The 27,731-nt window shown below is 53.1% G+C and overlaps 1 protein-coding gene across 2 annotated transcripts; it reads left to right on the top strand.

Moving 5' to 3' along the window:
- Positions 1 to 3: 3 nt before the first annotated feature.
- Positions 4 to 27,486, top strand: MAPKAPK3 (MAPK activated protein kinase 3). 2 transcript variants are annotated; one of them, XM_072786081.1, is made up of 12 exons: positions 15 to 193; positions 448 to 715; positions 18,093 to 18,229; positions 18,370 to 18,509; positions 19,690 to 19,754; positions 20,200 to 20,279; positions 22,651 to 22,774; positions 23,958 to 24,033; positions 24,383 to 24,507; positions 24,959 to 25,044; positions 25,318 to 25,398; positions 26,090 to 27,486. In XM_072786081.1, the coding sequence occupies exons 2-12, from the start codon at positions 703 to 705 to the stop codon at positions 26,243 to 26,245; spliced, it is 1,083 nt and encodes a 360-aa protein (XP_072642182.1). In that variant the 5' UTR covers positions 15 to 193; positions 448 to 702; the 3' UTR covers positions 26,246 to 27,486. The 2 variants fall into 2 exon arrangements, with proteins under 2 accessions (XP_072642181.1, XP_072642182.1); XM_072786080.1 differs by lacking the exon at positions 18,093 to 18,229 and having other exon boundaries at positions 4 to 193.
- The last annotated feature ends 245 nt before the right edge of the window (positions 27,487 to 27,731 follow it).

Raw genomic sequence — 27,731 nt, 5'->3', positions numbered from 1 at the left:
CCCGCCTGGCCCTTTAAGGCTGACCGAGCCGGGCCCCAAGTCCGGGACGCTCGTGGGGGGTGGGGGGCGGTCACGTGGGCTGCGGCCGGCGCGACTCGGCTCTAGGCGCTCGCGCCCGGGGCTCCCGGGACCGCGGACCCTGCCCCTCGCCGGCGCCAGCCAGGTACTCTGCTGGCAGGGACGGCCTCGCCAGGTACGCCCTCCTAGGGCCCCCTCTACCTCCCACGCCCTCCGGCGCGCAGCCCCTTCCCCTCCTGCCAGGTGTCCCGCAGGACTCGCTACGCCCCGTCGCGCCACCACCGCCCCCTGCCTCGCGTCCGTACTTCGGACAGTTCCCGCCCGGCTCCCGGCGCAGTCCGCTGCCCGCAGCCCCGCCAGGCTCAGGGGCTCCAGGCTGGGGTGTATTGGAGGAGTCTAGGCCGAACTCATTCTTCTCTTACCCCCTAGGTGACCCCGGACGCGCCAGGCTGGGGTCGCCTCTGAGCGCCCCGCGGGGGCCATGGATGGTGAGACAGCAGAGGAGCCTGTGCCCCCTCAAGGAGCACCCTGCGGACCTGGCTCAGCTGGCGCTCCTGCCCTCGGGGGGCGGCGGGAGCCCAAGAAGTATGCAGTGACCGATGACTACCAGTTGTCCAAGCAAGTGCTGGGCCTGGGTGTGAACGGCAAGGTGCTGGAGTGCTTCCACAGGCGCACTGGGCAGAAATGTGCCCTGAAGGTCAGTGGCCCCTCACTGCTCCGTGGGTACCTGGAGGGCCCAACAGCAGAGGCCTGGGGGTGCACCAAGATATGCCCAGGACCCTACTAAGCTTCTTAGGATCAGTATCTCCTTTCCTTCTCACACTCCCCTGTTAGGTCAGGCTCCTGGTTCTCCTTGCTTTACAGATGGGGGAAACAAAGCTTAGTCCAGTTAAACTCAGGGTGTCCCAGAGAGCAAGGGGTGGAGTCAGTATGGGTAGAGTCTGTTGGTCCCGGAAACAGGGAAGGAGTGGTTCCTGACTCTGGGTTTGTGGCTGGGCCTCTGTGTTCTGACCAAAGGTGGGGGGGAGGGGCTTACTTGGAAGGAAGGTTGTTCCTTCCATATGAAGCTCTTTTTTTTTTTTTTTTATGAGAAACTCTTTTGACTGGAATGGATCTGAGTTTCCCTCTATCTGAGGCTGAGTCCCCACCAAGCCTTGGGGTGAGGCTGCTTTCTCTTGTGGCCCCTGATGGCATGGGCTAGAGTAGGGGGTGGGAGCCTCCCAGGACTGGCTGGTGGGCAAGGAGGGTGCCCATCACACTTGTGAACAGGAGGCTGCTGATGGGCTCCAGCTGAGTCACTGGCCCTACGTCGAAAAGGGCAGGTCTTCCTCCAAGCCTGACTCACCCTGGTTCCTGGGCGGAGGGCAGGCCAGCTCTATCCATGTCACACCACAGGCTCCCTGGAGGCCTGGTAAAGAACTCACTGATACAGGTGGAATCCAGGGAGTTCTGGGGGTGGCTGATCTAGCCACATATTTCTGGCTTAAGTCATTTAGTTCCGGGCCCAGGACCCTGCCCCATACCCAGAATGCCTTGAATCTGTTGCCACTGGGAGCTTCACTCAAGAGCAGTTTGTGCCATTGGCCACCTGGACAGGTAGATCATAGCAAGGAAAGTGGCTCCTGGAGGTTAGAATACTGCAAATGATCTTCTCATTTTACAGACATTATAGTTATGAGCCTGAGTGCAGAGTTCTGAATATGTGGCTCTAATCTCTGGCCTGCATTTACCAGCTCTGTGACCTTGGACTAGGTCCTGGACTCTGGAAACAAGGTTTCTGCCTCTGCTTAGGGGGAAAGATAAAGAGTTGATGTGAGCTTGGAATGAGATGATGCCTGTAGAGTAATTGGTACTAGGCCTGATGCAGGCCTGGAGGACTTATTTAAGGCACAGTGTTTGCAAGTATCTGAGCAGGGACCTGGGTCCAACTCCCTGTGTTTTTCCTGGAGGCACTAGGGCTGATAGGATGGGTCTGGAGGAGGCTCAGGGCTGGGCTGGTGAGGCTGAGCCTTGGGCACAGCTTCCTCATCTACTAACCCAGCAGTGGAATGGGGTGGGGGGTGGGGCCTTATCTCTGATTCCTTTAGGGGAAAAGTGGCTCTTCTCAGAGGAGAGTCTCTATCCCTTCCCTCAGTACTGTCTTAGCTCTCTCATCTGTGCTGGGGTCAGGGGTGGTCTGGGTAGACAAGGGGCCAATGGAAGCCAGAGAACTCTTCTTAATACCAAGGCTTTGGCCCTGTGAGCCAGGGCTGGGCTCTGACCCGCCCCTGCGGTGTTTCAGATGCTGTGAGCAAGGCAGAGATGTAGTAGGAAGACAGAGATCTTGGGCCAGGTAGCACCAGGTTTAAGCAGGGCTGGGTCCAATCTCTTCTCCATAGGTGCTGTGTCTGACAAGTGACTTTGGGGAACTTCTGACTGCAACACTTTCCAAGATACCTCCTCTTGAATCTAGGGCCTCAATGCTTTCTCTGATCTAGATTGGGAAGTAGGACAGGCCTAGAACAAATTCCCCTCTGAGACCCCTTTAGGTTTTATGGGTGAATATGGCTAGAGCTACTGCCTTGGGCCTTCAGGACCTGGCCCTAGGAGAACATGGATTAAATGTGCCTCCCACTCCAACACCTTCCTTTGCTTGCCCCCAGCCCTCCTCTAGTGACCAAGTCTGGAATTTTCTACCATCTGGGAGGTCTTTACCATCTTCCAAGATGGTGCTAGCACAACTCTGAAATATTGTACTTGTACTGTGAGTGATGACTCTAGCCTCGAGGAGGAGAGTGGCATTTTTCTGCTTAGCCTCTGCCCTCTGCCATCTCTGTCCTTCTTGGTGGTACAGGCTGAGTGCCCTGGCCTCACTCCATGCCTGTCCTCTTTGCCCTGTTGCTCAAGATGGCAGATAATGCTTAGCTTGAAGCCTGGAATGTAACAGGCATTCATAAAACAGGAAGAGTTGTGGTCAGTGTCCTTGTAGCTGGGGGCCCTGGAGAGACAGACTCCTCCCCGGGGCGCTGGGCCTCTTCCCCTTTCCCTCAGTCCCTGACCACTGGAGTCAGTGGTCAGAAATCATGTAGCTTGATTGGGATGAGAGATTGTATCAGAGGCCAGCATCTCCTTCCCTACTAACTTCCTGCCCAGCCCACTTACGGTCCTCTGCCTCATGGCAGGCAGAAGTGACCATGGCACTTAGATAAATAAAAGCAATATGAGGTTTTAAGAAGACTGAAGGGCTCTGCACGTGGGAGGAGAAGTAGAGTCTTCTTTCCTGCCCCTGCTTTCTGGGCTCTGGGGCTAGGAGCCCTCCTCTCTGACCATGGGAGTATGTTGGAGACCCCTTGGGCCCCCAGTGCTCTTCTCTCCTCTTCTTTATCAAACCGAGTAGAGTGCTGGGGTGCTGGATCCACATGCTGGGGAGTTCCCGCATTGCTCCATGGGTGGGGCTGACCTGTTGAAGCTGGTGCTGTAGAGCTGGATTTGAGGCTGGGTGGGGCTGCCAGGCAGGCCAGGTACTTTCTCATTTGGCAGCTACCACCCCCTCACCTGCCATCCCCCGACTGGTCAGATCAGCCTTGGCAGGGCCATTTGTTACTGAGTCAACAAATCAGGAAGCATGTGGAGGGGCTGGCAGCCCTGTCCAATGGAGTCCCCAGTAGGGGTTTCACTGTACCCAGCCTCCTCCCCAGGCTGCCCCTCTCCTGGAAGGAAAGAAGCTGAGGAGCTCGTGTGCTACCATGCTGGTGGAACCTGCTGAGCTGTCATTTAATTTAATTTTCTGTTTAAAAAAAGATTCTAGGAGGGTCATCAAACCCTAAAAAATGCAAATAGTGGAGTTTTTGGCAGAGATTGTTTTGAGCTGCTTCACATCTGCCCAGGTGGCCTTGCTCACAGGTTTAGAAACTGTGCTCAAAACCTAAACCTCTGCTGGGGATCCCCTCTGCTGGGACTGCCAGGATCTTCCCATCCTATCCAGGAGCTAATGCCATCTCTCTAGGCCTCAGGCCTTGGTACTATGGATTCTAATATTCTCATAGATGGCTAACAGTTTTCCAGACTGTTCTGTCTGGCAGGCCCTGTCCCCAGTGCATGATATATATGCTCTTACCTAATTCCTGTCATTCCCATTCTGAGGATAATGTCACTGATATTCAGCAAGGTGGATGACTTGCCTAAATGCACAGCTGAAGAGTGGCAGGCTGTGATGTGAGCCTAGCAGTTTGAAACCAGAGTCTCAGCATTTAAATCACTCATGCCTCATGCTAGTTTATGGGGACGTAGGAGGCCGCTGGCACCATCTTCTGTGGTTCCACCAGGAGACCAAGTGCTGCTGCTCATATTTGTCTATATCTGCCCAGCTCTTCTCACTGTGCAGGACTCTCTGCTTGTGAGTGGACAGATGGTCCCACAGGCCAGCACACAAGGACAAGATGGCTGTGGAACTGTCTCAGAAAGGTTGTGTGGTTCATCCCAAGGCTTGTGAATCTCAGACAAGCCCAGCCCAGCAGACTCCAGACTGCTACAGGCAGGAAGTGAGGTCAGTCAGTGGGCGAGAGGAAACTGTGTCTGGGCTGGGCCAGCTAGGGGAGACTTCCTAGAAGAGACTGCCAGCTTTATTCTAAGCCTCTGGTCTGAGAAGGATGTGAATGACAGAGGGGGGCACAGGATATATGTGACAACATGTCTGTTTTGACTGCTCAGCACCTGCTGTAGAGTACCACTTCCCCACTCACAGTCGTGTGTGTCCTGGCAGGATGTGGCTGATCTCAATGGGGCAAGTGTCCAGGCCCCGACAGATGCTGGGAGCTGTGGAAGGACTCTGAGGGCTGAGTCTTCTTCTGTGGAAGAAGAGTTCTTTACATAGGGCCTTGAAAAAAGGTCAGCGACTCTCCCTTTCATTCTCCCACAACTCAGATTCATACCTTAACCACCAGGGGCCTCTTTCTGTCTCTGGTATCTTCCCTCACTCAGTGGGCAAAAATTCTCCTTCCTTCCCCCAGAATTTTCTTTCATGACATCAGCAAAACCCTCATGGAGCACTGTTGCTCAGGGTGCTCTAGGGGCTTCTAGGTCACCTGGGCTGTCATTTAGTTCAGGCCGTTTGGGAAGGAAGGGCCTGGTCTCTGTGGCAACAGAGGTCTGTTTAGGTCTCTGCTGGGGTTTGCACTTGGGGGAGCTATTTCCCTACTTGGATCCCTCATCTCTTCCTCTGAGGGCCTCCTTGGGATATCATCACAGGATACCTCTGTGAGTGGGCAGTAGATGGAGCATCTACTTGTGTAGTCCCCTCACCTCTTTTGGTCCAGCCTGGTGACAGGCTGCCAGGTGTCCAAAGATGCTGGTCACCAGGCAAGAGTTGAAGACAGTGGTGATCCCTAGGTGCGGTAAGAATATGCACCCAGCCGTCCTTTGTGTGTGGGTCTGCTGCTCTTAGGGCAATAAGAACATGGCTCCTGTATTTTTCTAGGAGAATTTCGATTCTGCTAGCCTTGCTTCTGTCTATTCAAGAACTTATGTGTTCCCATATGAGAGGCTCCCTGGGGTTGAGAGAGGGAAGGGCTTTGGACTTGAAACCCTTCCTGACACTTTCTCCCTGAATGACCTTGGACAAAACGCAGTTTGAGAATCTTTTGCAAAACCATCATCTCTGTGGTGCAGTTGAACCCTGGGTTTGAACATGTGGCCAGAAGGGGGATTGAGTCTTGGTGGCCATAACTGTCCCTGCATTCCTGCTATGAGACAGCACAGGCTAGCAGACACTCTCCGAGGGCTGCCGAGTACATCTTTCAGTAGCCTGTTACTGGCCTTCGTGAGGGTTCCCTTGGGCCCATTGTGCACCTGGGGAAGCCAGCCCCGTGTGGGGTGAGAAGGAATAGTGTGAAAGGAACTTTGGGTCCTGGATTCCTCCCTGCCCTCCCACCCTTTTGGAACTAGGGGGACTAGGCCCTGTGGAATTGTGGATAAAATCCTGCTCCTGGGAACTGTGGGGGTTTTGCTTAGAGCAGGAGTAAGAGAGGAGGCTGCCGTTTGAGGAGACAAGGAGCCTCAGGAGGCCTTTTTAGCACTGGACAGGTGAGAGACACAGAGAATATTGATTTGGTTTTTGTTTTTGTTTTTGTTTTTTTTTTTGTTTTGTTTTGTTTTTTTGCAGATTTGGTATTTGGGTTGCCTTTTTCTTTAGACTAGGGCTTTGTCCTTGCTGCTTTCTCTTTATGGCACTTTCTGTTCTTCTTTTCCTCCTTGTCCCTTTCATTTCTTCTTTCCCCTGCTGTCACTTAGTCCCTTCCGTCTCTGGCCTTGCTACTCTCTGTCTCAAGAGTTTCAGACTTAATGGGCCTCTTCTCTGCAGCCCGCAGGCCAAGGACAGGTAGAGGAAAGATGGGGGCTGGTCAGGTGTTGAAGAGTCATCCTAGTCACCCTGAAAGTCTCCCCCCGACAGTGACAGCGTAGGGTAGGGGTAGGACAGGAAGGAGGAGCATCTGGCTGTAACCATGCCACTCACAATGTCCTCTCCTGCTGCTGGCCTTGGCAGTCAGAGCAGTGAAGTCAGGAACATTTGGGCCAAGCCTGTAACCTGAGGAGTCCCCTGTGGAGTGTGGGAAGTCAGCTTCGGCCGTGGCCTGTGACCTCTACTGGGTCTCCTTTTATGGCTCAGTGGTCTGAGACTTTTGCTCAGGACAACAGTGTGAGACCAGGAACACTGTGACTCCCAAGGATTCTCTGGCTGAGGCTGAGTAGAGAAGGGGCTCGGGTCAGGGCCAGAGCCTCAGAGCCAGTGGGAGGAACTTGTGGACAGACTGGGAGGGCTGGAACATGAAGTGCAACCTACATCTGCTCTAGGGGCCCAAGCTGCATGTGAGCTGCCTTGCACCAGCTGGGATGAGTACCCCAGAGCATCTGACTCTCTGGCCTGCACCCTGCACCTGACCCCCTTGGCTCAGTGACACTTGAGGCTATTTTCAGGGGTGTGATGGGCCAGGGCCTGAACTTGCCACACCCACCATTCCATTCCTAAGGGTTCAGCCTCCAACAAGGGACTCACAACTTGTTCTGTAGTTGTTCCCCAACCTAAACAAGCCCCCTTCTCAGGTTGTGGTGGAGGAACAGGCAGGTACTCTCTATGCTCTCTGGCAGGCAGTGCACATGGGGTAGAAGTTGGGGGTGGGGGGATGGGGATAAGAGCACCCACTTATCCCTTGAGTGCTTCCTACATGCTAAACACGAACACAGAAGAATCTAAGAATGGGTTGTGTCACCTCCATGTCATGGATACAGAGACTGAGATTCAGGAAGGCAAAGCAACTCATTCAGAGTCAGAGCAGGGACATGCCCTGGCTGGGCTGGAAGCTATCCCTGGGGGTCAGGAGCCAGACCTCTCTCCCAGGCCACAGTCCATCCATCTATAAACTGAGGGGCTGGATTCTCTGCTTGACAAGAGCCCCCCTTCTAGCTCTGAAGACCTTTTCGGTGGGCAGTGATTGTGGGCATTGCCAGGGAAGTAGGCAGGTAAGTAGTGGTGCAAGTAGATGGGCAGTGTAGAGACTGGCTAGAGGTGCCTCCAAGATGCTTGTCCCGAGCTAGCTAGTAAATGATGTTACTGGAGAACCGTCAGCTGTGTGGCTCCACTAGCAGGGTCTGTGTCCTGCTACAGACAGGAACTCAGAGTTCTGACTTAGGTTTGAAGATATTTTCCATTCTATTCCATTGCCCAGCTAAAACCTTTAGTCAGGCTGAGCCTGTACTGGGTGCATCTTTACCGTAGGAAGGCCTGAGATGGGAAAGAGTCACTGTTGCCTGTTCCCAGGGTGGAAGTGTCCTTCAGTGCTGCCAGGCCACTATCCTGGTCTCTCAGAGGACTTCCCCCTCCTCGTGGCTATGGCTCCAGGGCATGCTCAAAGACCAGGACATCTTCCCAGGAGTTGGAACTATCAGAGCCCTCTAGCAGGAACACAAGCAAGGGAGAGAGAAGGCCAGGGCCAAAGGAAGTTGGAAGCCACTGTCCCTGCCTCTGCTGGGAGGAACCTGAGTAAAGCAATAGCTGCCTGTGTTCACCCAAGCCTGTGTGGGGAGCTATAGGGACATGGATGAAGCCAAGGGAAATAGAGCTGCCAGCAGATGTGATGTTGGCTGTTGGCTTCAGAAAGAGCAGATCTAGGGGGATGGAGTTAGAAGGTCCCCTAGGATCTCTACACTATGCCTCTAGGAGTAGTCTAGTCTGTACTCCCCCCCCCCCATTTATTCCTCTCTTATCTTTGTGACATCTCCTCCAGGGGGACAGAGACCAGCTGTCACTCATCTCAGAGCTAGAGGGCATTGGGTCTCCTGTCTCTAGGGCTGGCCAGGGGCATGGCCTGCTGGGTGCCTCAGCAGGAGTCCCCTGGGCATGGCTTCACTTGCCCTGGTCATCTCCTGCTTAGGGAACATGACCACCGCCCTCTGTAGCCCCATTGGCTGTGTAGGCATCACTGTGGCACAACTGGCTGTTTGGGGGCTCAGACAGTGGCTGAGATGGGGGGGGTCTCTTCACAAGGAGGGACCATTAAAGGGACATTGCTTCTGAGATTAGAATAAAACACTTGCACTTGCTGAAATTTTCCAGTCTTAGGATGAAAATGTCCTATTTTTACACTGTCATAGGAGAAATAAAAACCAAGATAATGTTTCACCAATGATGTAGCTGATTTTTTCCAAAAAGGTGGCTTTTTTTCCTCTAAGAAGTTAAAAGGAGGATAATAGAACCCGGACCTCTGAGTATGCAGTCAGGGGCCTCAAAAGGCACCCGAGTAGCCTTTCCTCAAACCCTCTGTCAGAATTCTGTGGGTGGACTGCTGGGCTCCAATGCCTGCCTGGGGCAAAGGGACTTCTGGTTCTGCCACTTACTCTCATGTAATATCCGAGAGAGGGAAAGGGAGAGGGAGAGGGAGAGAGAGAGAGAGAGAGAGAGAAAGAGAAAGAGAAGGTTGTAGCTCTCTCTGGGCCTCTTTCTCCTCCTATGAAGTAGATGCTGGTAGTCCCAGACCTGCCTATCCTCCTGTCCCCATTGCCATGTGTGAGGAGACTGCACACCCATTTCCACAGCTGGAGCTGAGAGACATTAAGTGATCAGCCCAGAGTCACCACATACTTTGTAGAAGGGGACGTTTCTCAAAAGGCTGCATGGAGGAGTTGAGGGGTATCAAAGTGGCTGCCATCTGAGAGTGAAGATGTGCCCCTTCCCTAGTTGGCCAAAGCTGAGAGCTGGCTTAGGTTATCAGGGCTCTACCTTGCTCTTCCCACCCCCATCCCAGGGTCCCTCCCCTGGGATCAGCCATCTTATCTTCTCACCACCCCGGAGGGTCTGTCCCTTTCTCTCTGGGCCTTTCACAGCAAAGCAGGCTCCAGAGACTCTTGATTTTTGGTCCATTTTTGCAAAGCCAGGTCCAATCCTGTCCCTCTCAGGGTTTGAGACCATTTCTTGTGACATGCTGGATTGCAGGGAGTCTGTCTCCCCTTGGTCCCAGAGGCTGCATCTGGATTTCCCCAAGTTCTAAAGGTAAAGGGTGTGGGGTACCTCAGGGCAGACCCAGGGGAATCCTGAAGCCCATTGGGCAAATCTCAAAGCCCATTTCCACTCAGTATCCCTTGGCACTGTGCTAATCTGAGCTCTCTATGTGTTCTTGTTCCATCCTCCTGGCCACCTGGGATCATGCATACTGTCACTGCTCCTATTTTCCAGATTGGACTACTGAGGTTCAGAGAGGTTGAATGGCCTGTCCAAAGCTATAGGCATGTGGAAGATGGAAGTGACCCCTGCATCTGGCATCCAGATCTGTCTGACCTGGAGGCCTGTGCCCACAGCGTGTCCTTCATAGTACATAGTCCCCCGGCTGAAGTCACTGGGACCCCTGAGCCTGCCCCCAACTAGCACTTATGTTCCTGCTGTCCCTCTCCCTCCCTGCCTTGGAGCCCAGCTCAGCTTCCTCTTTCTGGAAGCATTCTTCCCCTCTCCCACCCATTTCTAGCTCTCCCCAGACCTGGTACTTTTGCCTTTGTTTCCAGGTCATCTGTGGCTGGTGGGAAACAGATAAACAGGCTATCAAAATTTAGCAAATTGAAGGAGCCTTTGTTCCTGAGACTCGACAATTTCCAAATGTGTGTTGGATCTCCTGTTGACAGAGCTTCCGGGGAAGACAGCCGGTTTGGAGCCTCAACCATCCTCTCCTCTCTCAGGACCTGGTAGGAGGCAGTCAGGGAGGCTCCCAGCCTAGCAGCTTCCCTACCCTCACTCCTGTGCTCTACTCCCTGCCATCAGGTGCTCTGGACTTGGCCTGGAAGGGGGTTGTTTGGGGGCTCTTCTTCTTCCTGGGCTCCCTTGGGTGGGCTACCCTGTCTTGCCTGCTCTGCTAGGGTCTGGCTCTAGAAAGAAAAGAAAAGGGAGAAAAGGAGCCAGGACCAGTTCCCTAGGGGTTACATCCTCATCAAGCACTCTAATTGGCAGTAACTCATCCATAGACCCCCAAATCCTTAAGGACAGAGTGCCTGTGGCCATATTCTCAGCTCCAGCTCCAGCTCCAGGCCTAGCCCTCAGGCAGGGCCAGTAAATGTTGGCAGAAGTAGGGGTGGGATCTATAAAATGGGCAGGGCTCCCTAGGCATCAGGATGAATCTTGGTTCCCAGAAGACTCCCGGATGCAGAGGTGGCCACATGTAAGCCACAAAACTTCCCTGAGCCTCAGTCTCCTGGGTCACTGTTATAACAACCACCAAGTGCAGACCCTAGTCTAGACCCCAAGATATGGGGCCAAGCCCTGCATATGAAAGGAGCAAAGTGGCTATCTGCATTGGCCCCACTGCCTAGAAGCCAACAGATGGGTTCAAGTCCTGACTCTCACTGCCCAGCTGTGTGACTTTGGGCAAGTCACTTAACCCACAGTTTCCCCACAGTTCAAGGATAATACTAGTTCTTCTCAGGGTATGGTGAACACTGAATGAGGTGATGTCTGTGATCAAATGCTGTGGGCAACACACCACTGGCAGAGCACCAGGGAGAGACAGCTGTCATGAGGGGGTTGCTAAAACTGATCCGACTCTATCAGCCCCTGAGCATCTAGCCTGGGCCTGGGCATTTGGGGTCAGTGGTGTCATGCGAGCTGACCTCCCTGGAACTTAGCCTGTGAGGAGGAGTGGGAAATGGACCAGGCAAGCCGGAGGACAGGATACGGTCAGAACTTAATGAAGTGAGGTCTGATCTGGCATGAGGCCAACTAATCCATAGCTGCAAAATTGGTTCCATTAGCTCCTTTAATGAGCTACAAAAGCTGGGGAAATGAGTGTGTGTCAGAGTAGCGGCACATGTCTGAGGCTCTAATTTGAAACTGTGGCTAGAAAGTTAGATTTGACACTGCAGGCAACTCTCCAAATAGCACTAGTGCCCTTGGATGGGATGGGGGTTGGGGGAGGAGGGACCATGGGTCTGGCTTTATAAGAGGATACTGAGGACTTAAGAAAGAAATTCCCGCTTCTGAATTCTGAATTTGAGGTCAGTCTATCCCATCCTATCCCTGAGGCTGTGGCCTCTGCTCTGAGTGGACAGAGCAGCCTACGACGATCACGGGCTGGCCAGGGACCACAGTGAGGTGTGTTGTGGTGCTAGCAGCACAAGGTAGGAGTGGTCTCAACAACTGACCATAAAATGAATTTAGCTATTCCAGTGGTGTGTCTCTCATAACATTAGAGATCTGTCTAATGGGGAAAATAATCCCAAATAATCAGAACCAGGCACCAGAAGGGACCTTAGACGTGGCTGAGTTGAACACTCTTATGAAGGAGGGAGTATGTTAGGTTCAAAGTGCTTTTTCTTATCCATGACCTCTATTCTCTGTAGAGAATAGAGGTTTCTCACAATGAACAAAACAGGAGTTGAAAACCCGTATTTTCCTGTAACATTCCATTAAATTCTATAGCCTGGGTGTTTGGTATTGAACGTGTGCAGCCCAATGTAATCAATAGCCCAGACATGCAGCTCTTCAATGTTCTAGAAAGTCTGCCCTTCCTTGCCTGAGGCTGGGATGAGATCCCCAAGTGGGAGACGAGGTATTGTGGGGGGACATACTAGTCCTTCTTATGTGTCTCCCTCTTCTCCATACTCTAGCACAGAACAAAGCTGGAATTCCCAGAAAGTAGAGGGTCTGGTGATGTTATCTCAGGCCCCTGGTGGGTATGCCAGGTTCCAATGCCACATGCTGGCCCTGGTCTTTAGGAGGGGATTTATATCAGATAGTTTCATACAAGTCTTTCTGTACCAAAATTATTATCGAAGGCATCCTCAGAGTGTTATACTTCTCCCTCATGTAAGATCTGATGCTGAATCCCTTTAAGAATCTGGTCTTGGAAAAAGTTCAGTGAATGTCTATGCTTCTCTTTATGAGGTGATGAAAGCCAGCAGAGCCTATCTGGTTTCCTTCTTTGCCAAGACTCTCAGGAAGCTCAGAATTAAAATGTGTCTGTCCTCAATTATAGTTATGAGCTTACATGGGTTTTTGGTACATTTTATTTTTCTCTGCGTTCTAAAGAGAATCTGACTTTTTTTTTTTATTTGATTTCTGTCATGCTTTAGGATTATAGAATGCCTGAAATCCTGTTGTCCAGGAATAGAGCAGTGGAAATAATGGGACTTAAAGTGGCCCACTGGGCAGTGAGAACAACTGGATACCTGGCCTCCAGGAGATTCCCTTTGCTGTAAGGATGATGTTTCTCAGTCTGTGGGGTGTCATGAAATCCAGAGTTAGTATTTCTTAATTTGTTAGAGCCTCACTGATGGGAGAGATTGCAAGCCAGATCTCTTCCCCCGGAAGGAGTAGGTGTTCTCACAGAGGCCAGAGAAGCTTGGCCCAGGCTGTAGGTTAATTGGTCGGGAGTGTGGAGGTTGGGTTGGTTGGGGAGGATGCCTGTCCAGGCCAGTGGCCTTGTGTGTGAGATAGATGGAGATACTATGAACACTTTTTACTTGAGAAACCCCCGGCCATGGGGTTAGCCAGATATGGACTACTGGGTATGTGAGTGAGCACATGGGCCTGAGTAGGTGGCCTTTTGGGGGCTAAGAGGTGGCTAGAGTAGGGTATTGGGGGCTTGTCCCAAAGTTATGTCTTTACAGACATCCCAGTTCTGTTTGATGCTCTAGGAAAGCAGACAGAGTGCTTTTACAGCTCTGGGCAATGTGAGGTGATGCAGAAGATGGGAGAGGAGGTCTGAGTGGAGGGATCTGGGCTTGGTCACCTGCTTGGGCAAGGCTGTCACATGATGAGTAGTGGCAGCAAGATCTCTAGTCTTTCTTGGGCACCTCTCTGTGCCCAGTACCCTGGTAGGCACTTCCGAGAGATAGAAAATATTGGATGAATAAATCGACAGATGGGTGGGTTCCACTCTCTGGGGGTTCAGAGTCACTATTGCAGGGGCTGGAGACATGCACGCCCATGGCCCCATACTCGCACACATCCACCACCCCCATGCTCCCTAGACCTATACAGCCCCAGGGGCATACCCCTATATGTGCCTGCATCCATGTTCCTGTGCAACCCTCCCGGCGCCCCCCCACACCCCTGCGGAACCCACACCTGTGCACACATTCATTTCAGAGCAAGTTTCCCGTTGCCTGTAAGTGTTAGTTTTGGTCGATGCCTCTACAACTTGGTGCCACCCCCTTCTCTCATTTCCCCTCAGGGAGGGGTTGTCTGGACACTCAAAAGTCCCTTCTCTTCCCTGTTCAGCCTTGCTACACTCCAGCGTGGTGGCCCCAGGGCAGTGACTTCATTCTCCTGAACCTCTCTTTCCTCAGTCTGTAAATTGGAGTTGCTGGTCCTGCCCAGCTGGCCTCACAGGGCGGCACCAGTGTTCCCATGAGATAAGGGGAGAGAGTGTTTTGTAAACTGCAAATTGTTTTCCAGTCAAATGTTGCTCTGGCTTTCCCAGCTCCTGAACTAGGGAGTCCTCCCTGTGAAGGCTGTCCTGGGGTGGGGGAGGAGGCAGTGTGGAGGGAGGGAGGAGCCCTGCTAGGCCAAGTCTCCCATTTCACCTGGTGCTGCTGGGGCTGGGGCGGGCGGCGGGGTGGGGTGGGTGGGTGGCACAGGCCCCTCTGCCTCAAAGTCTGCTGAGGCTGAGGTCTACTGTCCGGTGGGGTTTGCAGGGGTCTTGGCCATGTGGCGGTAGGCTCTGGGAGCTCAGAGAGTTTGGCAAAGGAGAGTGAGGGAGAAGGGAGAGGTGGAAACTGCTTCATCACAGCCTGAGGCTAAAGCAGAGTCGTTTGTTCAAGGAAATGTCCTCTCAGATTTGAGACTCATTAACTCCAGTGGGGGCCACAGCTCCAGTACAGCCAGGAGCCCCTCCCCGCGGAGCAAGCCAGGGTTCTGTCTCCTGGGTGTGTGGGTGCCTGCTGGGCACTGGCTGGAGCTCTCAGGAGCCATCACAGGCCCTCAGCTTTGGTGGACCCCTTTGGGGCCCAGGGACAGGGGGTGGGAGGGAGGCAAGGGCAGAGGCTGCTGAACTGGATTGTCAGAGGGCTATGCTATCTTCTTTCCTTCCTAGCTGTGATCCAGGACCAGGTGGCCCTCATTGGGTTCAGGCATTTGGATGTGGGTCTGTGGAGCCTCAGGGGCTGTGCCATGGGGAGGTGATGTGGGAGTGGGGCCATAGTAGTTACTTTGGGAGGAGACCCTGACCAGAGGTTTCCCTTCCCCCAATCTAGCCCAAGCACTGTAGCTCAACCTTAGGGAAAGAGAGGCCCAGAGAGGCAAAGGAACCACCAAAGGTCACTCTGAAAGTAAGAGAAGGACCTGAGCCTCCTCTCCTAGACCGGTGCTCATTTCCATGCCTGGGAATATTGGGGCTCTCACTTGGGGACATCTTATATGAAGGGTTATGTGGACTCATGTACCTGCGTGAATGAAGCCAATGGATTACCATTTATAGCAATGGCCTTGTGGGCTGAAGTGGTCAGGATGGGCTCCTTAGAAGAGAAGGTAAAGTCTAAAGGGAGGGTGGGTGAGGCACAGTGGGGAGCAAGTTTGGCCAGGTTGTCATGTCTCTCATTTGTTGACCCTTCCTGGGTCCTTCTCAATTTAATTTTATTCTGTCCTCATGATGAGTTGTGAGTCTTTCTTCCTCTTACCCCACCTTACAGATCTGTTCAATAAGCCTACAAATATAAACTGAGCCAGTGCTCTGTGCCAGGTTCTGAGTCCCAGTACTAGGACCCAGAGGTGACCCAGCAGGCTGACCATGCCCTTGAGGGCCCATGATCTGATAAGGGAGGCAGCCTGGTGCTCACCAGGCTGGGGGATCAGCTGTGGGATCTGGGACCAGTTACTTCCCCTCTCTGTGCCTCTATTTCTCAGCTAAGGAATGGGGAAAATGAAGCCCCTTGCTCCTAATATTTAGAAAGGGCTCAGAACAGAGCCAGGCACATCGAAAGTGCAGTATCTATACATGTGTGTTTGTTTAAAGAGTTATCAAAGGAACAAGCTAATTGTAGGTTGTGAGTCAGTGCAGCACAGGAGGGTGGTAGGAAGGGCAATGACATGGGAGCTTGCTGGGAAGCTGGAAGCGTTTCTGTCTTGGGGGTGTGGGTCACATAGGGGTGCATAGCTTTTAAAACTCATCAAGATGGTCTCTTGAGACCTGTGCACTTTACTATATGTGAAGTATACCTCAGTGAACAAAACACATATATAAATAAAGAAAAGGTGAAGGGAGAGTGAGGGATCCTTGATGTCCTTCTTTGTCAGGGTGGTCAGGGAGGGCTTCTGAGAAGAGGTGATATTGGAGGGAAAGGAAAGAAGAAAGGGAAGAGGAGAAGGTTCTGGCTATGGGGAAGACAGATGAGGAAACTGAGGAGGTTTGGGGCCACACTCAAGGCCAACCGGAAAGATTGAGAGTGATAGCCCAGGAGGTTTCTTGGCAACTGGGCCTAGGTGGGTCAGGTGCAGGGCTCTGGCCTCTCTCACCCCTACAGAGAGGCTAGTGGGGACATTTATTGTGTTTTCTGGGTATGGTCCTCTCCCCACCCCTGTGGCTGTTCTCAGAGCCTTGGCACTCAGAAAAGGACTATTTTCATCCGTGTGGGAAATGGGTTTCTAAATATGGACTGAGTAGGGTGGGAGGCATTCAGAGGTTCCAACTCAGGGCAGCTCCACCTGCTCGCCTACCTCAGGGAGGCACAGGGTATAGGCTCAGGCCATGAAGCCCTCGGGCCCCTCCTTGGCCATCTGCTCCCCTCCTCCTCTCCCTTCCACAGGCCTTCCTTCTAACACCATGTCCACCCTCCCACCCTTTGTTTGTTCAGGAGCCCAGTGTTTTCTGTGGCCCTGGCCAGGAGCCTACAGGCCAACCCGACTGGAATTCCCCTAAAGCTATTCTCAGCCTGGTGGGAGATAGAGAGGCAAAAACCATAGGAGGAGATGCCAGGAGGTCTTTCCAGAGGAGGAGACATCTGAACTGAGCCCAGAAGTTTCCTGAAAAAGAGGGATTTGACCCAATGGAGAAGGAGAAGGGCAAGAGTGCACATAGCATAGGCAGAGTGAGGACTGCTCCAGTCAACAAGTACATAATTCTGACCAGAACAGAAAGGGTTGGGGGTCAGGGGTAGCAGGCAATGAGAGGGAGGCAAGCCTGAGTGCCAGGGAAGGAGGTGGGGATAAAGAGTGGGGGCAAGGATAGGTGGGGCTGAGGACCCCACTGGGAGGTTTCTGGCTGTGTACTTGGGATTTTACGAGAGAAGAGAGAGGATTTGGGTGTAGGGTAAGATGCCAGAAGCAGGGCAGAGTGAGGAGGGGATCCAGGAGCCAGCCTGGAGATGTCTACAGGACACTGTCAAGTCTGGCCAGACTGGGGAGGAGATGGCAGGGGGCAGAGAGAAGTGTAGGGAGGCCACGCAGAAAAGGGTGCAGAGGAGACAGAGTAGGGAGGGAGGATGGTGCATCTTGGGTCCTGTGGCTAAAGACTGGGATACCCTTGGCTAGAACCACCTCTACACAGTGGGGGTGAGCTGGTGTGGTGAGTGGGGGTGACTGAGCCCCTGTTCCCAGCAATGTGAGCAAAAAGCTGGTGCTCAGTAGCCATGTGGGCATGGAGCTGAGAGATGTTCTGGGAGGCAAAGGCAGCAGGAGCAAGGACTGGTTTCCAAGCTGGGAGTCTGTCCACAGCAGCTTCTATGTGCCCCCATCCTGGACTGCTTAATGGAGCAGTCCCAAAACTGGTGGAGGGCCTTTTACCCCCAGGCTAGGGCCAAGGTGAGCAGCTCCAGGGATGGAGGAACAGCCATAGGGCAATAGATGAGAGAACCTACAGGCTTCCTCTATACCTCAGTCGACCTTTGCTTAGAGAGCTTGGTCCTGGAGTCTGCCCCATGCAGTGCCTTGGCAGAGGGGAAACAGTCCTGTAGAGGAGGACACCAAGGCCAGGGATGGCCCAGGGTCCTGTGGGTACTGAGAAAGATGAAGCTGATCTGAGGCCTAGGCTTGAGGTCTGACCGTGGTCCCCAACCTGATCAACTAGGAAACAAATTAGGCAGGGTCTCGGGTGAGCAGTGCTGTGGGAGGATGGTTTGCTCTGCTCTCCACATTCTGGACCACCTCACCTTGCATGCTGTTTTCTCCCCTACACCTCCACCCAGCAGGACTGCTCAGGGCCTTGCTCATTTCCAGTGATTGGCCTTCTGATTGGCAGCCATAGCCTAGGGACAGCCTGGGGCTGAGTTAACCTAAGCCGGGATCCTGACTCCCGCCCACCGGCTGCATTCCATGCTGTGATGCATCCTATGGGGATGATTCTGTTATTACTCCATTTCACAGAGTTGTGGGCTGTGGCTTAGAGCTGTGAATGTTTGCCTGAGGTCACACTGAGTCATGAGAGGAATTCAGCCCCAAACCCAGGCCTCAGCCCATTGGGCTGTCCCCTCCTTCAGCTAGGGTCCCTCTTGCACCCAGACTCTACCTCTGGCTCTACAACTCTTGAGCCACCCCATTGTAAAAATGGAGTTCAAGGGATATGTCTGGGGTCTTCCATCTGATGTGTGATTTGTCCAAAAAGCCCACTCAACTGCCACTTCACTTGCAGCCCCCAAGAAGGAAAGCAGGCTTTCTCTGGCCTCTGAACCTTTCCAAGCCATCAAGTACCTCCCAGGGCCTTCTTGTGGTCATTGGACCACAAATCACAGAAACCTGGATTTGAATCCTCATTCTTCCCTTCATAAGGTGGGTGACCTTGGGCAGGTCACAGGCCTCTCTTGAGCTCACATATTCTTGTCTGCAAAGTGAGGGTGGTGGCACCCTCTGGGTGGCTGCTGGGGAAGTGGGCTGTGTGCCTGACACTTTCTGTGCCTACCTGCTCTCAGCTCCTGTACGACAGCCCCAAGGCCCGGCAGGAGGTGGACCACCACTGGCAGGCCTCGGGTGGCCCTCACATTGTGCGCATCCTGGACGTGTATGAGAACATGCATCACAGCAAGCGCTGTCTCCTCATCGTCATGGAATGGTATGCTGGCCCATCCAGCTTTGGTGCCTCTTTGGTACTCCTGTGGTCCCCAGGCTCCCACCATTCTTCTAGGGGACCTTCTTGCTCTTAAGATAGCAGCTCTGGGAGGCACCCCAACCCCTGAGCAGTAATGGAGGGGCAGTTGCAGGCCTTGCCCATGGAGCCGTATGGCTGCCACAAGGCTGTTCCCACCAGAGTGGGCAGGGAACTACAGGGGCTCCTATATGGCTCCCTGGGTGTGATTTCACTCTGTGAGGAAGAGCTGAAAGAGTTGTCAGAAAAGGTAGGCAGGCCCTGAGTGTGGGTGGGGTGGGGGGTTGGGGAGAGATTTGGGAGGAACAGGACACACACAATCACCTCCACCTTTTCCTTCTTACCTGGGTTTCTGTTCCCGTGTCCCACCAGATACTAGGAGCCAGTGGCCTCTTCTACCTTGTACTTCTTCCAGTAGCACTGTGGCTCAGCCCTAGCCTTCCTCAAACCCTGAGTCTCGTGTCTGGACCTTGAGCTCCTCCCCATCTACCTTTAAGCACCCCGTCATCCTACAGGTTAGCAGCTCTTGAGTCAGATTTGAGGTTCAGATCCTGGCTTTACCGCCCACTAGCTGTATGATTTTGGGTAGCTCTTAACCTCTCTGATTTTCTGTAACTGCTGTGTAAAATATGGAAGAAGATCTTAAGGTAGTATTTGCCTATACCTGACTCCACATTCTAAGTGCTCTGTGTATACTGCTTATTCAGTTTGCACAACTTTGTGATATTGGTGCTATAAATCTCATTTTACAAAAGAGAAAGCTGAGGCACAGAGAGGTAAAGGGACCAGGCCAGGGTCACATAGCACTGTAGGTGTTCAGGAAATAGTGGTTATGATGATGACAACTGACATTTCCTCCCTTATTTGAGGAAAACTCAGACTTGGATGAGGATTGGCCTGCCCTAGGAATGCAAGGGCCCCCTGATGATCTGAGGATCTGAGCCTACCCTAGTTCTAGGAGACCAGGTCAACCCACCCAAGCTGATGGCCTGCTATACACCAGATTCTGCAGGGCACAGGGAGGCTGCCCGTAACTGTTCCCCAGGGTTAGGGTGGGCAAAGCCTAATCTCTGGGCCCACGATTCAGGGCAGGGGCAGGCTGACACCTGATTCAGGGGGCCCTACTTCTAGTCACTTTCTCTTCCAGCATGGAAGGTGGTGAGCTATTCAGCCGGATTCAGGAGCGTGGTGACCTGGCTTTCACCGAAAGAGGTATGTGTGTGTATCAGGGCCAGAGGGGCCACACAGAGTTGCTGTGTGATGCTGGGCATGGCCCTGCTCCTCTCTATGCCTGTCTCCCCAGTTGAACAAGAGAGGGTGGGGCAGGATGTCCATACCCCAAGAGTTCTATAAGTTTGTAACATCTTGTCAGAGATGGATTGTCCATGGCCTTGGTATGGAGGCTTCAAAACCTCTTGGTGCCAACCAGCACCTTATCTGGGAAGAGGTAGCCCAGGCCTAAGGAAAGAAGTCCAGATGGGCTGCGGCATCCCCAGAGGAAATTAGGATGACTGTGTTGGGGTATAGGATGGGTGTCCTGGGTAGCAGGACTGCTATCACCATCTTGTGCTGCTGCAGGAGGAATGATAGGGTGGAAGCCCCAGGCTCCTGGACCTTTGGCTGGCATCACTGGCCCTTCCTCTCTCTGTGTCTGCAGAAGCTGCAGAGATCATGCGGGATATCGGCACCGCCATCCAGTTCCTGCACAGCCAGAACATTGCCCACCGAGATGTCAAGGTGAAACACTAGGTTGGGGAACCAGAGAAGGGAATACACAACCCCCAATGGCTCCCAGCACCCACTAGATGGAGGCAGGTTTCCTTGATCTTCATTCTCTGTCCCTCAGCCCAGACCGCTCTTCACAGCCACTTCTCCTGTGGTTCCAGCATACTCATTCTGCTCTAGCCAGATCAGTCTCCTTGTTTCTTTCAAACACTGTGTAATCCCAATAGGCTTTAAAAAAAATATTTTATTTATCTATTCATGACAGATACACAGAGAGAGGCAGACACACAGGCAGAGGGTGAAGCAGGCTCCCCACGGGGAGCCTGATACAGGACTCAGTCCCAGGACCCCAGGATCACATCCTGAGCCAAAGGCAGACACTCAACCACTGAGGTACCTAGGCACCACCCCCAATAGGCTTTAGAAGAACTGGATACCTACCTCAAGCCAGTAGACCCTGACAAGCATCTTGTTTAATCCTTACCTAACCCTATGATGTAGGTGCCATTACCCATTTTACAGAAAAGGAAAACAAGTCTCAGAGATTGTGTCTTGCCTAAGCCTGAACAGATGCTGCACTGGTATTCATTAACTCATTCTTTCAGCAAGGATTTTGTTTTTATTTTGTTTTTTTTAAGATTTATTTATTTATTTGAGGAGGGGAGGGTTGGGGGGCAGAGGAAGATAATCCTTCAAGCGGACTCCCCATTGAATGTAGAGCCATCCCAGGAGCCTGAGATCATGACCTGAGCTGAAACCAAGAGTTGGGTGCAGAACTGATGGAGCCACCCAGGTGCCCTCATCAAGGATTTTTTGTGAACATTCAGTGTGCCAGATCTGAGGAGGCAGAGGCTGCCTGCCACTGTTGGGGCTTCTGTGAAGTAACAGCCTTAGTTTCGATAGATTAGGCCCTATAATGCCAGCATTTAAAAAAAAATGTTTTTTTAATGCCAGCATTTTTAGAAAAGACTTATTTCATTTATTTTAGAGAGAGAGAGAGAGCAAGAGAGAGCGATCATGTGTGCGAGTGGAGGGAGGTATGGAGGGAGGAGCAGAGGGAGAAGGTGGTAATAACCAGACTCCCCGCTGAGCGCGGCTCCTTTCCAGGAGACTGAGATCATGACCTGAGTTGAAATCAAAAGTTCTAGGCTCAACTGACTGAGCCACCTGGGTGCCTCTAATGCCAGCATTTTAAGGGAAAGAAGCTGTTTGCTAGGAGGCAAGGAGGAATGAGCAGAGGGGGTCCCATTCCTGGGTCTGCTTGCTCTTTCAGTGGACGGGCTCTCTACATGTCCTATCCAGGGAGGACTGGGTCCTAGAGGTCAGCAGGAACAAATGGGTGAAATACAAACCATGTGAGGCAGCCCCATGTACGTACACATATATGTGCCCACCACCAGAGCAGAAGCTGCAAGTCCTGAGTCGTCTGCCCCAGGTCTAGAGTATCATCTTGAGGTCTGTTTCCTCCTGAGACTGGGCTGAGAGGAGCTGAGGGCCCAGCTGCGGCATCAGGTTCTTCCTCTGGCTGAGTATTGCCAGCCCATTTATCCTTTGATTCTGGATACACATGGACCCATGACAGGCTCACCTTCTGAACTTTATTTTGGCTCTGGCTTCCTTTTTTTCCCCTCGAAGGAGAGAAAAACCTTCTGTAGAGGTGACTCCTTTGTGTAGACTAAACATACTTTCCTGTTTTTATCCCAGTCCAAGGTCAGATCATCTCAAATAGAACCAGAGAAAAGGCTTTCACTGGCCCCAGACTGGAACTCCATCCAGCACCCTGTCTTTCTAGCCTAGCTCTGCTCGACAGTCGCCCCTTTCCTACATGGCCCTAGGTCCTACCCATTCATTAAAATCTAGCTTCAGGGCTGCCTCCTCCGTGCATACCTCCCCACTGCTGTCTTCCTCCAGGCCTCTGCCTCTGTGCAGCTCCTGGGGTCTAAGTAGTGGGGGCCTTCTCCCTGAGCAACCTCAGGCGGGTTTCCCTGTTGCCTTGTTCTGGGTTGGGTACAAGACATGTGCTTGGCGACATAAGCAGCCTATCCTGCCCCAGAATGGTCATTTTGGTATTTCATGGCAGCATCACCAACTCAGGCTCAAATTTCCTACCCCTGGCCTCTCTGTGGCACTTGGCTCTTCACAGCTTTGGCTGAACACTTGCCTCTGTTTCCCTTCTGCAAAAGGAGGATCACCTCCTAGCTACCTTGGTCTTCTCCATATTTGACCCGCATTGTTGGCGACCAAGGCCCAGGTATTTTTAGTGAGATGGAGCTGGCTCCTTCTGAATTGATTGGGGTGATGGAAGTCTGCCTGAAGATCATCTTGACACTCTACCCCCACCTGGTGCCTGACTACAGACCAATGCTTTCTCTTCCTGGCCCAGCCTGAAAACTTGCTCTACACGTCCAAGGAGAAGGATGCAGTACTCAAGCTCACCGACTTTGGCTTTGCCAAGGAGACCACCCAAAATGCCCTGCAGACACCCTGTTACACTCCCTATTATGTGGGTGAGTCCTGGGCCCTGCTTGCTGTGGGGCCTGTGAGTGGCAGAAGCCACAGGGTTAAAGCCCAGTAAGGAGGAAGGATTCTGTCTTCGTGGAGGCGGTGACGTGGGGGGCCGGAGGCTGCAAAAATATTCTCCCAAACTTCAGCTTCTGCTTTTGAAAATAGATCCAGGAAAATTCTGGCTGTGGCCTGTGAGCTGAATGACATCACAGCAGCTCTAAATATATACGTGATAAAAGGCTGCCATCAGCTTGGGACGGAGCCCAACTGTGGTTGTTTTTCTCCAGTTTTTATCTTTCTGGGATTCATATTCAGAAAGTAGGCAGGCCTTTCCTCTCATATTAGAAGGATACAGCCAGCCACTTGTCTTGAGGGAGAGGGTCCCTTAGGCCAGGGCAGGAATCAGACTTGGAGGTGGCACATGCTCATGCTGCCTTGGAGAAACTTCCTGCTCCCTTGCGAGTGGGGAGCCCAGATCTGGAAAAGCCCCTGCTGAAAAGGCCCCTGACCTGAGAGGTGTGATGCCTCGCTTTACCAAGGGCTCTTTCCCCTCAGGGGAGGCCTTCTCAGCGAGCTACTTAAGGAGTAGGGAGCCCCTGAGATGGCTGAGATGGCATCCTGTTTACCAGGATGTGTTTTGCAGTATCTTAGCTTAGAAATCTTCTGGCCTACCCATCTTATCACACAGGTGGGAAGAACCAGGCCCCATGGGATGGTGGCCAAGCTGCAGGTGGAAACCGGAGCTCTCCTCCAGCCCCCGCCTTGCCGCGGCCTAGGCCATGCATCCACGGAGACCAGGGACCCAGGGCAGCTGGGGGGCTGAGGCTCTCTCACCTGTGGTGGGGCCGTACCAAATCCTAGACTGGCCTTCTCTCCCTTTCTTTTTTTTTTTTTTTTTCCTTCTCTCCCTTTCTTCCTCACCAAGGCTGATATCGCCCCCAAAGAAGCTAGGAGGCTATCATTCTTTACAGCCCAGCCGAAAAGTGGGTTTATTTTTTCTGGGAGCTGTTTTACCTCCCCTAACTTCACACACATGCTGCCTTCCCAGAAGGTGCCAGACACCAGTCTGCTTTGCCCCACCCCCAACCCAGGCACCTGCTCCCCACCTTGCTCAGGCTTCAGGCTCCTATCTGGGCTCCAAGACCCTTGGGGCTGAGAGCCCTCCTGTGCCCTCTGCCCTGGTAGCTCCTGAGGTCTTGGGTCCAGAGAAGTACGACAAATCGTGTGACATGTGGTCCCTGGGCGTCATCATGTACATCCTGTGAGTACCACCCCCCTCAACCTCCTATACTGCCTACTTCCTTGTGTACTCAGTACTACTTCTGCCCCCATCCCCACCCCAACCCTTGGTGAGGGCTTTGACTGGGCCATTCATCATGCAGGCTGCTCTTCCCTTCTGGTCAGGGGACATCCCTCCTTCAGGTTGCTGGAAGGTCTCTCCATGCCAAGGGCAGATGACATTCCTGGGATGAGCCCAGAGTCCAGAGGGCTAGTATTCTTGCCAAGGTGGCTGCCTTGGTGGCTGTCTTCCCAGTCAGGGATTTGGGGGGAATGAGTCCACCCTGATGCTGCCCTCACACCTGTGCCGAATGACCTCCACTCTCTCCCAGCCTGTGTGGCTTCCCGCCCTTCTACTCCAACACGGGCCAGGCTATCTCCCCAGGGATGAAGAGGAGGATCCGCCTAGGCCAGTATGGCTTCCCCAATCCTGAGTGGTCGGAGGTTTCTGAAGATGGTGAGTGAACCTTCTGCCCCAGTTCGCTCCACCAGACCCCATTAGCCTTCATCCTGCGAGATACCACTTCAGTGTCAAAGCAACCTGTTTTCAAATCCTGGGTATGTGACATCCCACTTCCCATTTCCCAGCTGTGTGACCCTAGGCAAGTCACCCAAACTTTCTGAACTTCAGTTTCTATATCTGCTAAATGGGCTCAAAACTTGCCTCCTCAAAACTTCCTTGAACTCCTATCCCTTATTAATATTTTCCCTTTGGGGACTACAGACAAATTTGCCCTGTATCCATTCTCTATGGCTGCTTAATAAGTTGCCCCCAACACTTGGTGACTTAAAACAAGAAACAGTTATTAGCTCAGTTTTGGTGGGTTAGGAGTTTGGCAGCACATGTAGAAATAGGGCAACTGGCTCTGAGGAACTCTGCGACCTCCCCACCCCCCTCTATTCCCTAGCCAAGCAGCTGATCCGTCTCCTGCTGAAGACTGACCCCACAGAGAGGCTGACCATCACACAGTTCATGAACCATCCCTGGATCAACGTGAGCACCTCCTTGTCCTGTGGTGGGGGGGTGGTGGTGAGCTGGAGTGAGGCAGTGGGCAGGAGGGTAACAGTTCTGGAGGGCCCTGGTGCAAGCCACAGATGGGTGGTGGGACCCCACCAAGAGCTTGATTTTGCCACTGCTCTGTTTAGGCTCCTTTACCTCCCTGAGCCTTGCTTCCCATATCTGAGGCCAGAAGAAAGGGGGTGGGGGCTGGGAGCCAGTGCTGTCCCATGCACCTGTTCTAATCCATGGGCTTGGGGCTCCTTCCAGCAATCAATGGTGGTGCCCCAGACGCCTCTTCACACGGCCCGAGTGCTGCAGGAAGATAGAGACCATTGGGATGAGGTCAAGGTGAGTGAACACTGTCTTAGTCTCCCACGGTCTTGGGAAAAGGAACTCCAGAGTGGTGGCTCCTGAGAGCCTGAGTCATCAGCCTCTCCCCTGTTCCAGTGCACAGGGTGTCACTAACTGCACCAGTGGTCCAGCGGGGCATTCAGAGCACTGGGTGGCATGACCCCATTCAGGATGGCACTCATGGCACACTGGGACTTGAGGCCAGGGGCTCAGTGAAGGAAGGGGCTTTGGCCATAACCCCCCTTACAATCTACATTTGGGAGGGAGGTCAGCTTGGCTTTAGACTCAGCAGGTTTGAGCCTGGTGTGAGCATATGGGACAGCAGCTCAGAGCCCCAGGACACCCCAGGCACAGTCTTTAGGCTTCAGTCCCTTGGGTCCCCCACAGGATGGTATCCCCTGCAGGCCTGTGATTCTTAGCAAGTGGCATAGGTCCAGGTCCCTGTCCTACTCACCCTTGGTGTGGTCGCAGGGGGTCACTATACTTTCTCTGCCTTAGTAGATAAGTCACAAAGGAAATGGAGTGTGGATTATGTGACACAGGGGATGACCCACTGTTGGGTGTGCAGTGGGTGCTCGGGCAATATTGGCTATCACTGCCCTCATTGACATTAGTAAGGGGCTGGAGACAAGAGGGTGATGGCTCTTGAGGCCAGTACATCCTGACTTCTGCGGACAATTGTCATCAGGAGGAGATGACCAGTGCCCTGGCAACCATGCGTGTGGACTACGACCAGGTGCAGATCAAGGATCTGAAGACCTCTAACAACCGGCTGCTCAACAAGCGGAGAAAGAAGCAAGCAGGCAGTGGCTCCTCAGCCTCACAGGGCTGCAACAACCAGTAGCGCGTGGGGCCATGGACGAGCCAGGCCTCTCCACGTGGGGGACAGACGGGACTGTGCTGAGGCCCTGCCCCAGAGGGCCTGGGGTCATTTTTTTTTTTTTTTTTAACAAAATGATCATTTTGTTGTGTTTTAATTTGTCACCTAGAACATCAGGATGAGGGACCGTGACTCCAAACCTCCTTAGAGGGGGCCCAGAGCCTGGGAGTAGGGAGCCACCTGCTGTAGCTGCAGTGCCTTTGGGCAGAGCAATCTGAGTGAGATGGAGCTCTGTTCTGTGCCGGGGCATGGCTTTAGACTTCTAGGGTACCAGCAGTTGTGGCAGGCTTCCCTCGTCCCTTGGAGACACCCCCCTATAGGGTGGTCAGATGAGCCTGGCCTTGGGAAAGGTGGCTGGCCATTGGTTGCCATGGTGACCAGGGACCGGCTTGCTGTGAATGCTGAGTGAGAGAGCCAGGGAGGGAGAAGGGGCAGTTGAGGGTCTGCCTCTGCCTGCTTGGAGAGGCTGGGCCCCTCATGCTGCTCGACCCTCTCAGGCTTCCTCCCTTCGGTCTCCAGAGGCCTCAGGGAGGCCGCAGGGTCGGAGGCCCAGGGTTGGTCTGCCTGCCTTACTGGGCAGTCCCGCCTGTCTTGCTGCAACTCCATCGCACATGGCCCCTGGAGCTCCCTCCTCGAGTCCCTGGGCCTACCGATCCTGTTACTACCTTTTACCCAAAGAGTGGCCTTTCATCTCAGGGGAGGGTGGGAGGTATTTTTAACCCTTTTCTACTTTGGAAAATGTCACTGTGACAAAAGCCAGTACAGTTCTCCTGCCCCCACCCACTCATTGGATCCCAGGCAGGAAAGCTTCTCTCTGTAACGGTTCATCCTTCACCTTGTTCTGGTTGATGGCAGGGGCTGTTTCCTGGTGTACTTTTGTGAGGGTGGGGGCTTCCCATTAATCAGGGGTCTCTTTCTACACTCTTGGTCAGACCCAAGGCAATGGAGAGAAGTGCTGAGTGATGCTTAGAAAGTCTGGACCCTCCAGAGAGGATCCTTTCCTTGCTGGCCCAGGCTTACCCAATGTCACACTGCCCAGGGTAGCCTCATGGCTCTCAGGGCCTGATATGGGCCTGACAAGTGCCTGCAACCCAGCCTGGTTCCTGACCTTTCACTCACTGGCTGGGAAAGCCTAGCCCACATCAGATAGAAAAACACTGCTGGGTTTTACATCTAGATAGTAATAAATACCATTTTGGCATTTCCTCCTGGTTCCTGGATTTCTCTGTCTACATGAGTGGACAAAAGTGGCCCAAGGGCAGCTGCTCACACCTACTAGTAATTTCCCTCCCTTTAGGCCTAGTAAACATGCCAGGCTGGCTTCAGGGCCATTGTGGCCTCGCCAGGTGTTGGAAAGGTCAGAGGAGCAGAGGAGTGGCAGCTGCCTTATGCCACCAGTTCTGGGGCACCCAGTGCACTGTGTGTGTGACACCCACCCCCAGGCCCCGCG

This window comes from Canis lupus, chromosome 19 (assembly GCF_048164855.1).
Source record: "Canis lupus baileyi chromosome 19, mCanLup2.hap1, whole genome shotgun sequence".
NCBI classification, from domain to species: Eukaryota; Metazoa; Chordata; class Mammalia; order Carnivora; family Canidae; genus Canis; species Canis lupus.
This window is presented reverse-complemented; position numbering and strand designations above follow the sequence as displayed.

Bases quoted from the DNA above. Each gene is read 5' to 3' on its own strand.
- MAPKAPK3 (XM_072786080.1), top strand. From the start codon at position 500: ATGGATGGTGAGACAGCAGAGGAGCCTGTGCCCCCTCAAGGAGCACCC. The intron at 20,280-22,650 runs GTGAAACACTAG...TTCCTGGCCCAG, and splicing joins TTGCCCACCGAGATGTCAAG to CCTGAAAACTTGCTCTACAC. The intron at 25,399-26,089 runs GTGAGTGAACAC...AATTGTCATCAG, and splicing joins ACCATTGGGATGAGGTCAAG to GAGGAGATGACCAGTGCCCT.